Raw genomic sequence first — 11,223 nt, 5'->3', positions numbered from 1 at the left:
CTATTCTGATCCAGTGAAAAAGCGCAGACACCTGAGAAGGACTGTATCTCCTGCCACCCGCTTGCATTTTTCATTACCTTTTGGCATTAATACAATCCACCCATAATTTCTCCCTCACTACCCCACACGTCACATTCCTCCTCTTTTCTTGACGCTAATGATGTTACTGTGCCTCCTGACAGAGAGTCTGTCTCCCAGTCCTGTAATTAGCCCTACATAAACCCGATAAGCTCGGCCTCTTCACGGCCTTTGTATCAGCCTCTTCTACCTCCTCTGCTGCCATTCAGATGCCTTTGAGATGCCCATGATAAAATTACAGTGAATACTTGGTACTCTGGCGCCCAGAAGCCACAGGCTTTATAGTGTCCATAAATTTACCCACTTGATGAAATTAACACACCGTTGAACCCTGCGTTATTGGATTTGTTTGTGTGTTGTCTGGGTTCTCAGGGGAGGTGGGAAAAGAAAAGAAATGGAGGTGGAAATATCGAGCTGAAAGAAAACAGAAACAGTGCAACAGTGCAACTTCAAAACTTCCACGGAGTTTGTAGTCTTTTACACGTTGATCGAAATACTTATGTATATGCTGGAAACAGCACTCGGAGATTCTGGTCCATCTACTGATATCCTAAAGGTGCTCAATTGTCATGTTCAAGAAACCACACTGAGGTGATTTGAGCTTTGTGTCATGGTGTATTAGCCTGCTGGAAGATGGGTTCACTGTGGTCATAAAGGGATGGACGTGGTCAGCAATACTCAGGTAGGCTTTGGCATTTAAATGGTGCTCAGTTGCAACAAGTCAAAGTTTATTTCTATAGAACAAATGCTGTACAAGTTTGCAACATATACACAATACACAGTCACTAAATCAACAAAAAATACAGTAAAAAAGGCCGTGTTTGCATAATAATATACAAACACTAGGCTCAAAAACAAGCAAGAATAAGCAGGTTTTTAAAAATGCTTTATGATGTTTGAGAGACAGCAGCTCTCATGGAAAAAGGGTAAGTTGTTCCAAAGATTAGGAGCCACCACTGAAAAGCTCCAATCACCTCTGCGTTTAAGCTCGAAACAGCTGCTTAGTAGACCTCAGTGCTCTGGTAGGACTGTAGGGTGACAAACACTCTGTCAATGACGGGGGCCCAAACCATTGGCACTCTTAAATACAAGTAATCGAGTTTTAAACTCGATCCTGAAATGTCTTTATGCTCAAACATCCAGGTAAGGAAATCCCAAAAAGTTGAGTCTGTTCATCTGGACATTTTCAGGAGGAGAAACGTGTCTCGTTACTTGTTTCTCGCTACATCCTGATGATCAGAAGCAACTTTTTGGATAGATCCTGAAATGGAGAAAGAAAGAAAATACTTGCAAGAAAATACCCCCCACATCATTACACCACTGGACAACTGATAAAAGGCAGGACAGATCCAAGCTTACGTCCACTTCCAATCCCACTATCTGAATGATAGAGCGGATATCAGGACTCATCAGACCAGGCAGTGTTCTTCCACTCTTCTGTTGTCCAATTTTTGTGAGGTTCTGCAAATTATAGCCTCAGTTTGCTGTTCTTAGCTGGCAGGAGGACACCCGGTGTGGTCTTCTGCTGCTGGGCATCTGCTTCAAGGTGCGATGTGCATTCAGAGACGCTCTTCTGCATACATAACTAGTGGTTATTTAGGTTACAGGATATTCCAACCATGCTACGTTCATAGTTATTTAATTGATCTATCAGGCTACAACCAACAACCAACGAGCTTAGCAAGAAGAATTCATGGGTCTGGACAGCTAGCTTAGCCCTTCCAATATGCTAAATCTCAACCTTCTATGTATTAACATGTTTCAGTTTAAACTATTTTGTAAAAACTGAGACAATTAAACACAAAATAACACATATAACACATCCCCGTAAGCCAGCTACTACCAGGTTGATTTTCCTAAAGAATCAATCGATCTGCTCTCTGAAAGAGAAGAAACACATGTTCCAAACTGTTGAAGTTCCTTGAAGTCCTCATTAGCTTTTACCTACTGTTGTCAGGCAATCTGTTTCTCCCTGCGCTCTGCCAAATCATTTCCCAACTTCACTTCTTATCTGGTTTCATTTGTGCTATTGAGCTGACGGTGTGTCAAATTCAGCTCGGCCTCATCCTCGCTACTAAAAGAACACCAGAGACAAAGAAGAAGTCATTACTGTAGAATGAAATGAATCTACTGTTTCAGTTTCTAAGCCAGGTAATTGCTTTATTTTTTGCTCATTTATAAGAAGCTGACAGACTTTGGTTTACGCAGCCGAGAGAATAGAAGCCTTCGCTGCTAATCAGCAGCTGAGTCAGGTATGAAGATGGAAGCTGGTGGAGAACAATGAGGGGATGGGGTGACGGCAGGGGGTAGGGTAAACAGGAAAATGATGCACTGATGTACAGAGGGGGGGAAAGCAAGTGTGTGGTGGGAGTGTTTCTAGACGGAGCGAAGAAGAAGAAGCTGTGAAGGTCTGAAATTCAACAGAGGGAAGAAAAGAGCGCCTGGAGTCTAGCAACTATTAATAATGTATCAGGGGGCTGTCTGCCACACATGCTCCTCATTTGGAGACACAAACTACACCTCATCAACCAAAACACCAGGGAGGCAGCAGAGTCTTTGAGCAGCTGCAGCACAGCAGCCCGATTGGTCTCTTTGTATTCCCCGACACTCGCACAAAAAAACACAGAATCAGCAGAACACAATCGCTACTATTATTAAAAATGGTAACTGTGAAGCAGGAAGATGATTGTTTGATTGTAACATGTGTATCTTGCTATGTTATTTGTACTTGTGTGTATTTTTTAATGCCAGTTTGCTTATGTGTAGCTGTGAATTTTATAACCGTGCTTGTAAAAACATGATGTATTGTTACAGGTTTAACTCCCTGTCACTTAATAAAAATAGTGGCACCTCCATCAAATGCAACAATAAAAGCTGCTTTCATGATAATTTATGAGTAGTAGTAACAACAGCAGTTAATCTGTACTACAAGTGCAAGATTAAAGTTTTGAAACTATCTCGTAGCATTGCTACTTTTACTTGAGCGAAGGACCATCTTGTTTAAAGGCACCAAACATTCTGATGTTGTAGTTGGTCAATGTGTGTATTATAGGTACTTTATAGTGTTGTGCACCCTCACTTTTATATCTGGCTTCGGATGTGGAGCATTCGTTCTACATCCGAACTGAAGGTTTTAGACATTTGCTGCTTTTTCACTCCATTTTCAGTGGTTTTTGATTTTGTTTGTGACACTGATCTATGACTATCAAAGGAACCCAGCTAAAGGGTTGAGCCAGTGTTGTGTACATACTGTAACCTGCTGGGGCTGGGGAGTAGCGGAATACATGTACTGGTGTTACGCATTTAAAATACAAAATATGAGTAACTGTATACAGTTACCATTTAAAAAGGTGATATTCAGAATACAGTTACTTTGTTGAAATAAATGGATTACACAGCAGTCTTTTCCTGTTTCATATGTTAGGCTATGCCCTCCTATTTTTGGTTATTATTAGAACAAGGAGAATCAAAAAGTACCAGTTGTCACCGACCAGAAACGGGAGCTGGAAGCATGTAAATATAATAATAACCACTGCAGCCAAAATGAGTGCCTGACGAGCCCAGTTGTAAACAAGCTATTAATACTCGACTGTACACTGTGTTCGTGTTTTCCTCCGAAACAGTATGTTGGAGTAGCCTTTCTCTGTCTCTCGCTAGCAAAGTTGACCCAGACAACAAAGTAAAGCTAGTTTTCAGCTACGAGCCCGACACGGAACCCGACGTATGAGCCAGAGGTCCCTTTGATACGGTTCGGGGCCGCTGACCTGTTTTATATACGCGTGGAATAGTTTTCAACACAAGATCACTGCAAAAAGTGCAGCCTTACCTAATGTCCACCTACTGTTACTCATTTATATTAAGATTTAAAAATCTAGTTGGTATTATGGCGAGTAACCTTCAATAATAGTAATAAATCACACAGCAATAGTACATTCATGTAGTTGTAAAAGCATGAAAATATATTAAGTAATCCAAAGTATTCAGAATACGTTACTCTCATTGAGTAACATAATGGAATATGTTACAAAATACGTTTTGGGGCATGTATTCTGTAATCTGTAGTGGAATACATTTGAAAAGTAACCTTCCCAACACTGTACATAACAGAAACAATTTTAATTATCAACATGGTTGCAGTGTGTCCTTAAAAAAAATGAGAAAATGGGACAAGTTGAGAATAAACGAAGAAGAGATAGGCCTAAAAAACTGTCTGTAGCAGTATCTGAAAGTCATCAGAATAAACCTGGCAAAGACCTGAGAAATGCATCTGACTCTTCAGTTAACCCATCTGCTGTTCACTGAAGCCTCATCAGAAATGACCTCAGTGGAAGGGTGGCTTTAAGATGCTGAAAATTAAATTCACTTATTTTTTTTTAATCATTTTTTTTCTTCCATCAAAATGAGAAGACTGGTTTTAATATTTGTGCAGTCATCCGCAGTAAGCAGAAACCGACTTCTCTTAAGTACGGCAATGTTTGCCTCAGCAACAATGACTCAATGAATGCTTAATGCGAGGAGAGCTCCACGGTGGTTGTGCTGATGTTACACGAACATTCAGGGCTTGCCACAGGAGGTTCATCTCTTGCATGGGAGAGGGGAGAGGGAAGAGGGAGGGGGGCTCTAGCCTGAAGCGAACTTGTTACTTTTTCTCATTAACAGTCAATAAAAGGAGCTAGCGGCACACGAAGACCTTTCTCTCCCTACAGTGATCTGCTTTAATTCCCTGTGACATAAGGTTAAAACAAAAAAAAAAAGTAGCTGTGCACTGAGTGACAAATTAATTAATCCAAGAGGAAAACAAAGGTAAGAATCCAAAATAAAAATGCAGAAACCTTCTGACAACAGAAAAGACAGAAACGAAAACATTCATCACAACCATCTGAAGAACCTTCTGAGGTCGGCGGAGCAGGTTCTCTTGGAAAACACTGACACCTTGTGGCAAGATGGGAAATTACAAGTGCCAATTTAACAGAGAGTCTTATTTTGATTTTGGGTGTCCGTGAAGTAAAATGCACTTGTCTGCTACCATCCACTCATATCAGTGATTCTTCACATTTGCATTATTTCTCTATAGATGATCCTTAAAACAGTGCTTGACTGATGATGGTGGAGACAGCTGTTTCACACATCAGAGTCATCTATAACAGTCTTCAGCCGGCATCAAATACTGACGCACGTAAAGGTCACAGCATTCGAGTCACGTTTTCAGTAAACCTTCCAGTGACCCTGTATGGGATCATCATCATGCCTTTGTTATGTCTCTGTGCTCATTAGCTCAAGTTTATCCTTTTAATATGTCATCACCTTAATGTTTCGCCTCAGTCGATATCGCAGCTCTTTTACTGCACGTCAGCTGGTCAGTGTGAGGGGAACTTATGAATGATGGTGTTTGATATATATTAGAATTAGACAGATCATTGTTGGGAGATGTAGGATTGTTTGGCTATTTTTATTTCATTTTTGTAGCAGTAAAGTCCATTTTTATAAATTTAAAAATAAATTTGCAGTTTATATTTTTACATTTTCTCTCATTTCTCCAGCTGTTTCTTTTTTTTGCCATCACAGCTTCTTCCTGGCGCTTTAGATGGACGACATCTATTTACAGTTATGACTTTGAATAGGCTACTACAAAAACGCCAGTTTGTTTTTTGAGCCATTCAGAGGTGTACATGTTGGTGTGTTTTCAGTCATGCTGCATAAACCAAGTGAGCTTGAGCTTCAGGGCATGAACCGATGGCTGGATGTTATCCTTCAAGATGTTTTGGTAGAAGAATTCATGGTTCCATTTACCAAAGCGAGTCTTCCGAGTCCCGAGGCAGCAAAACAGCCCAGACCATCACACTACCACCACCATGTTTGACTGTTTCTATGATTTTCTTTCTTTTTTTGAAATGCTGTTAGTTTTACGCAGAGGTGGGACTCAAACCTTCCAGAGAGTTCAGCTTCTGCCTCATCAGCCCACAGAATATTTTCCCAAAAGTCTCAGCGATCATCAGGATGTTTTCTGGTAAATGTGAGACAAGTCTTTGTGTTGTCAAAGGAGCTTGCAAAGAAAAGCGTCTGGACTTCTTTAAGTTACTTGAAGACGTTTCACCTCTCATCCGAGAAGCTTCTTCAGTTCTGAGGTCAAATGGTGGAGAGTCCCAGATATAAACCTAGTGGGAGTTTCCCCCCACAGAGGGACAAAAGGACCCCCTGATGATCCTCTAATCGCCTGAGCCAAGGTGTGAAACTGGGTGTGGGTCCCAATCAGCCAGAGTTTCGGGTGCGTTCATTGTGAAACCTGGCCCCACCTTATCATGCGAATTCCTGAGATCAGCTGTCCCAGGATGTGAGTGGGCATTAAGGCGTCTGGGAAGGGATCTCAAAACTGGATTATAGATGGCAGAGAGTTGGTGTCGTAAACCCCCGCCTCTGTTCAAAGATGGTCGCTCACAGTGGACATAGATGGCTTCTTTCACTCCTCTTTCAAACCATCTGTCCTCTCTGTCCAAAATGTGAACGTTGGCATCCTCGAAAGAGTGTCCTTTATCCTTAAGATGCAGATGGACTGCTGAGTCTTGTCCTGTGGAGGTGGCTCTTCTGTGTTGTGCCATGCGCCTGTGAAGTGGCTGTTTGGTCTCTCCAATGTAGAGGTCTGAGCATTCCTCGCTGCACTGTACAGCATACACCACATTGTTAAGTCTGTGTTTTGGCGTTTTGTCTTTCGGGTGAACCAGTTTTTGTCTGAGCGTGTTGCTGGGTCTCCTTTGACTACGATGACCTGGATGACTGAGAACCTTCACAGACAAAGTCTTTGTGTTCATTTTGGTCAGAAGTGATTTTCTACTTGAATGCCATTCCTGACATTTTTGTCCATTTTGTTTTATTGTTGATTCATGACTGTGGAACTTACCCGAGGCATGTGAGGCCTGCAGTTCTTCAGATATTGTTCTGGGTTCTTTGCCAGCCTCCTGCATGAGTCATCGCTGCACTGATTTTGGTAGGCCAGCCTCTCCTGGGCAGGTTCACCACTGTTTCATAGTTTCTCCATTTGTAATTGATTGCTCTCCCTTTGATTCACTGTAGTCCCAAAGCCCTAGAAATGACTTTTGACCCTTGACTGTAGATGTCACTGACTTTGTTTCTTAGTTGTTTCTGTAGATCGTGGCATGATGTGTTGCTTTTTGAGATCTTAGTCCCATTTCAAACAGATTCTATTTAAGTGATTTGTCTTGCAGTAATCATTTCCATTTTATGTTCACTCAGGTTATCTTTGTCTAATATAATCATTTTAAAAAAGAAGAAGAAGAAGAAATGAGAGGAGGGGGCTTTTTCATGGCATTGTACATAGTAAGTAGTAATAACAACAGAGATTCCACCAACTCACCTGTCTGTACAGGAGCAATATTCACCAATATAATATTTCAGTCAGCTCTGCGATACCAAAATAACTAAACCAGGTATCAGCTGGAAGCTAAAAATCCAGTTTATTACTACTAATGCTGTCATTAATAATACGTCTTATTTGTTAAACATTCAAGATTAAGAAACAAATTTTAAAATGCAAGGAGTGTATTTAATGTGTATAAGAGCAGCAGGTCTTTGAGGCTTGCTTACTGGCTTGTTGCTGTTGCCTGTTGTTAATTATTCCTGTAATATGAGAAGGTGGTTTGAGATTTGCTGGATGTCATAGGGTGAAGGCCTTGCAGTGGTAAGAAAAACTAATGAAACAGTGGGCAGACGGTATATGAGGCGACAGGTTCGGTGCAGACTCTGTCAGCTGATAAACAGCAGGAAGTGGTAGAGACACTGCGATAAAATCTTTTTACAGCGTGCAAATGTTTTCAGACACACCATAAGAAATCACCCTGTTAAATTACAGTAAAGTACTCCCAGCTCTATTTGTTATTTTAAAGTTTTTGTACTATAACAGGCTCCCACTGTAAAAATTACAGTACAAACTCCCTTTCAACTACATCCCACGGCGCTCTATTAGACTTAAATCTGCTGAGATAAGGAGATATGATGTTAATATTAATAAAAGTATTATCTGCTGAGCTGTTAAACTCATTGTCATGTTCAAAAAATCAGTTGATACACCAAGTTGCTGCCATGTGATTGGCTACTTAAACATTTGAGTTAACAAGCAGTGGAACGGGTATAGCTAACAACGTGGCAACGCAGTTTTCTTCTGTGATCTCATGAAGAAGTTATTTCATGATGTTTCAGTACTTTAAATGTTTAAAAACACCTGTCCCAACACTAAACAGGGCCTTAATCATGTTCATTTAGCATGAATTCAGTTTAAATTACAGCATGATGGTGGGGGTTTCAGCTTTTGTTGTGATTCGCCTCACTGGCTTGTTGCTAGTTAAATGTCAACCTTATTCTTGTTCACACAAACACTGAAAAAAACCCACATCACATCTTCACATCAGTTAAAGTATAATCATAGCAACACTTCTAAATGAAGTCTTTGTGCTCTCCAGGGCAGAGCGTACACAGCTACAATTTCCTGCGCCTCCTTGTTCACTTCTTCACAGTAACCGTGTGCTAAATGAGACATGCTGCAACATGATTTTGCGCAGATGACTTATAGATGGAGGTAATCAAATTAAATACACTTCATTTAATTCGATTTGTGACTCACTGAAGAGGAAAAAATACTGTAAAACTGGACAGTACCAGTACTTTGTAGTTACTGTAAGTACAAAAACCAAAACAACACTGTAGAAGATTTTGTTCGTCTGTGCAGATTCAACCACAACATTGCCACAAGAAATTTTCCATTAGCCTGTACCGTTCAGGATTAAGCTAGCGCGTGAAATGTGTTGTCCTGTGTGCCAACCACACCCATCAGTAAAGCTGGATGAATGTGAGCAGAAACTTCTGGAAATTTGTTTTCTCATTGTGTTTTTTCCTCCCTTGTATTGAATAACTCAAGTCAAGTTTATGAGTATAATTATATTAAAACAAAAAAATGAGGTGTAATTATAAAATTCAGACACCATGTTTCGTCCGTTTCTCTCTTCACTCCGCAGGGAGACCATGAATTCGCTCTCACTGGGGTGTGCTTTGGGGTGTCCTACAAATAACCTTGTTTTTCTCTCCTCTACCAAAGTCATAACCCTCTGCACTTGACTTTGTTTACACTGTTGGCCCTAAAACTCTTAAATACTTACATATTAACTCACACTTTAACTGTAACTGACCTCGAGCCAAGCCAAACTCCCGGTGAGACGAGCAGCTCCTGTTGGTGGATTTTCAACTCGAGATGTTGCTCTGGCAGCTCTGCTCCTCTGAGGGAACGCGGAATGAAATCCCAAGGTGCTCCATTGCAGTGCACGCGTTAGTTCATGGCACTAAGCTGCAGCTCACAACCCAACACGGAAAAGGTGGATCACTGAGGGTGCAATAGTGATGGTTTGGAGACCAGTACAAGATCGAGTGGTTTAAGGGACTTTGTGTATATTTAAAACAAAACAGGTCCAGAATAGTTTGAAGGAATGTGAAAACAGAAGCTTGATATCAAGGATTAGAGGAATAAAACCAGATGGATGATTAACTTGGTGTCTATTCTTAAGCCAGCATGACATTTTTTATAACAGCTCGTAGTTTTACTCAGATCAAAAACTCTTTCGTGATTTAAAATTATTTCGCCAAATTGAAAATAGAAAAAGAAAAAAGAACCAAATTGATTTTCTCTCTCATGTGCAACACAAAGGATCTAACAAGCCACATAAAAAGGCTTATCCTACTTTCCCCTTCCTAATTCTGCAGGAGCAGTGAGACATGTTTGCTTTCATTGCTTCAGAGTTTGAACAAGATAACAGGCCCGGGGAGGTCCGACTGGGCTCGGCCGTCTCTACCGGGCGTGACGGCTGATGTCGGTTTGGGGGTGGGGAGGTGGAGGGTAGATGGTGACATGTCAGTTTAACAGGGAGGCGAGCAGGAAAGTGCGTGAAAGGAACTCTGTTGACTTTTCTGCCAGGCCGATTTACACCCTACATTCATGATGTCAGCCTTATCTGGCCTGAAACTCTGAACTTCTGTCTAAAAATATTGTCCTCCGTTGCAAAACCTGCCTTACTGGGCAGACTGTCTTTGCCACAGGAGTGTTACGCAATTACAAAATAACAATAGCTTTGTTTCATAACGCTAATGTCGCTGTGACATGAGTAATTTTGGTCCAGTCTTGTCAAACTTTTTTTTTGTGGCCAAGCAGCAGGTGTGTGTATGTGTCTGTTTATGTGAGCATACACCTGTGTGTGCATACCCTCTGCCTCCAGAGAGACAGCAGGAGTAGGAGTGGCACAGGTACACTGGAAATTCTCGTTGGGTTTGAAGAGGGAGGACACGATAGGGGAGGAACCTTGAGAACAGCATGACAACGCAAACCTTATAAAAGACGGAGACACACCCGGCTTATAGCTTCAGTTAAGCTCGCCTCTCAGACAGCAGCACCTTGCCATAGTCATGCTCAGCCTCATCAAATTGCCACGAGTCTTCACCATCAATCAAGTGCCCAAAGTAAGTTTACCTTCACTCAATCTTTACAATTTTTCGCTTTTTATAAGTGCTAGAAATTTGAAAAAAGAAAAAATTTCAAAGACAAATCTCAAACATGCAAAATGTTGAAAAAGAAACAAACCGCTTTTATATTTGAGAAGTCCTAGTCATGCATTCTTTGTTAAACTCTCAGAAGAGGTGAAAACAAAATTGGTCTTCTCACATTTGGGCAGAGCACTAACTGCAAGTGTTTCTTCATTGAGGTTTTCCATGAGGACGGCATTATTACTGGGTACCGGCACCCCCGGAGCTCAGCCACCGACTGCATCCTGAGCCTCTTCCAGATGACCAATGAGACGCTCAATATCTGGACCCATTTTCTGCCCACCTGGTACAGCTGACAATTTTTTTTCTCTTGTTTTTCTTTCACTGCAAAGTTGTTTTCACCCCCCTGCTGTGCGCTTGGAAAGATTGACAACATGCGACACACCTGACAGAATTTAGATTCAGCTGGCAGGTGGCCTGGTTTGTACATGAGGTGACAGCTGAGCGATCAAGTACAGTCTTACATCATAGTTACTGAAGTCTTTCTACTATTTTCTCCGTTTACTAAATAAAAATATTAATACAGAAGCAAAGCTGAGCAGAAAAGCA

At 41.2% G+C, this 11,223-nt stretch overlaps 1 protein-coding gene and 1 long non-coding RNA gene across 5 annotated transcripts in view; one reads left to right on the top strand and one right to left on the bottom strand.

The window, feature by feature from the left end:
• Window positions 1–926: 926 nt before the first annotated feature.
• Window positions 927–11,223, bottom strand: part of LOC147339327 (uncharacterized) — a 21,756-nt gene continuing 11,459 nt past the window's right edge. Inside the window, exons 4-6 of one of the 3 annotated variants that reach the window (XR_015129121.1) lie at window positions 2,023–2,152; window positions 1,438–1,651; window positions 927–1,106 (exon numbers count right to left, since the gene is read on the bottom strand). This is a non-coding gene — a long non-coding RNA (uncharacterized LOC147339327). Of the gene's footprint in view, window positions 1,652–2,022; window positions 2,153–11,223 lie in introns of all 3 variants that reach the window. The other 2 variants (XR_015129119.1, XR_015129120.1) reach the window with 2 other exon arrangements.
• LOC147339328 (membrane progestin receptor gamma-B-like) overlaps window positions 10,497–11,223 on the top strand; it is a 9,408-nt gene continuing 8,681 nt past the window's right edge. For both annotated transcript variants that reach the window (XM_086292769.1, XM_086292776.1), the window contains exons 1-2: window positions 10,497–10,590; window positions 10,833–10,960. In XM_086292769.1, the coding sequence (XP_086148895.1) occupies window positions 10,537–10,590; window positions 10,833–10,960 (182 nt within the window). In that variant the 5' untranslated portion in view covers window positions 10,497–10,536. The remainder of the gene's footprint in view (window positions 10,591–10,832; window positions 10,961–11,223) is intronic.

This window comes from Aulonocara sp. 'chitande type north' Nkhata Bay, linkage group LG1 (assembly GCF_057382095.1).
Source record: "Aulonocara sp. 'chitande type north' Nkhata Bay isolate Kocher_YH1m ecotype deep benthic linkage group LG1, A_spYH_male_GT1.1, whole genome shotgun sequence".
Taxonomy (NCBI): Eukaryota; Metazoa; Chordata; class Actinopteri; order Cichliformes; family Cichlidae; genus Aulonocara; species Aulonocara sp. 'chitande type north' Nkhata Bay.
Note: the sequence above shows the minus strand (reverse complement) of the source record. Positions and strands in the feature narration are given on the sequence as shown.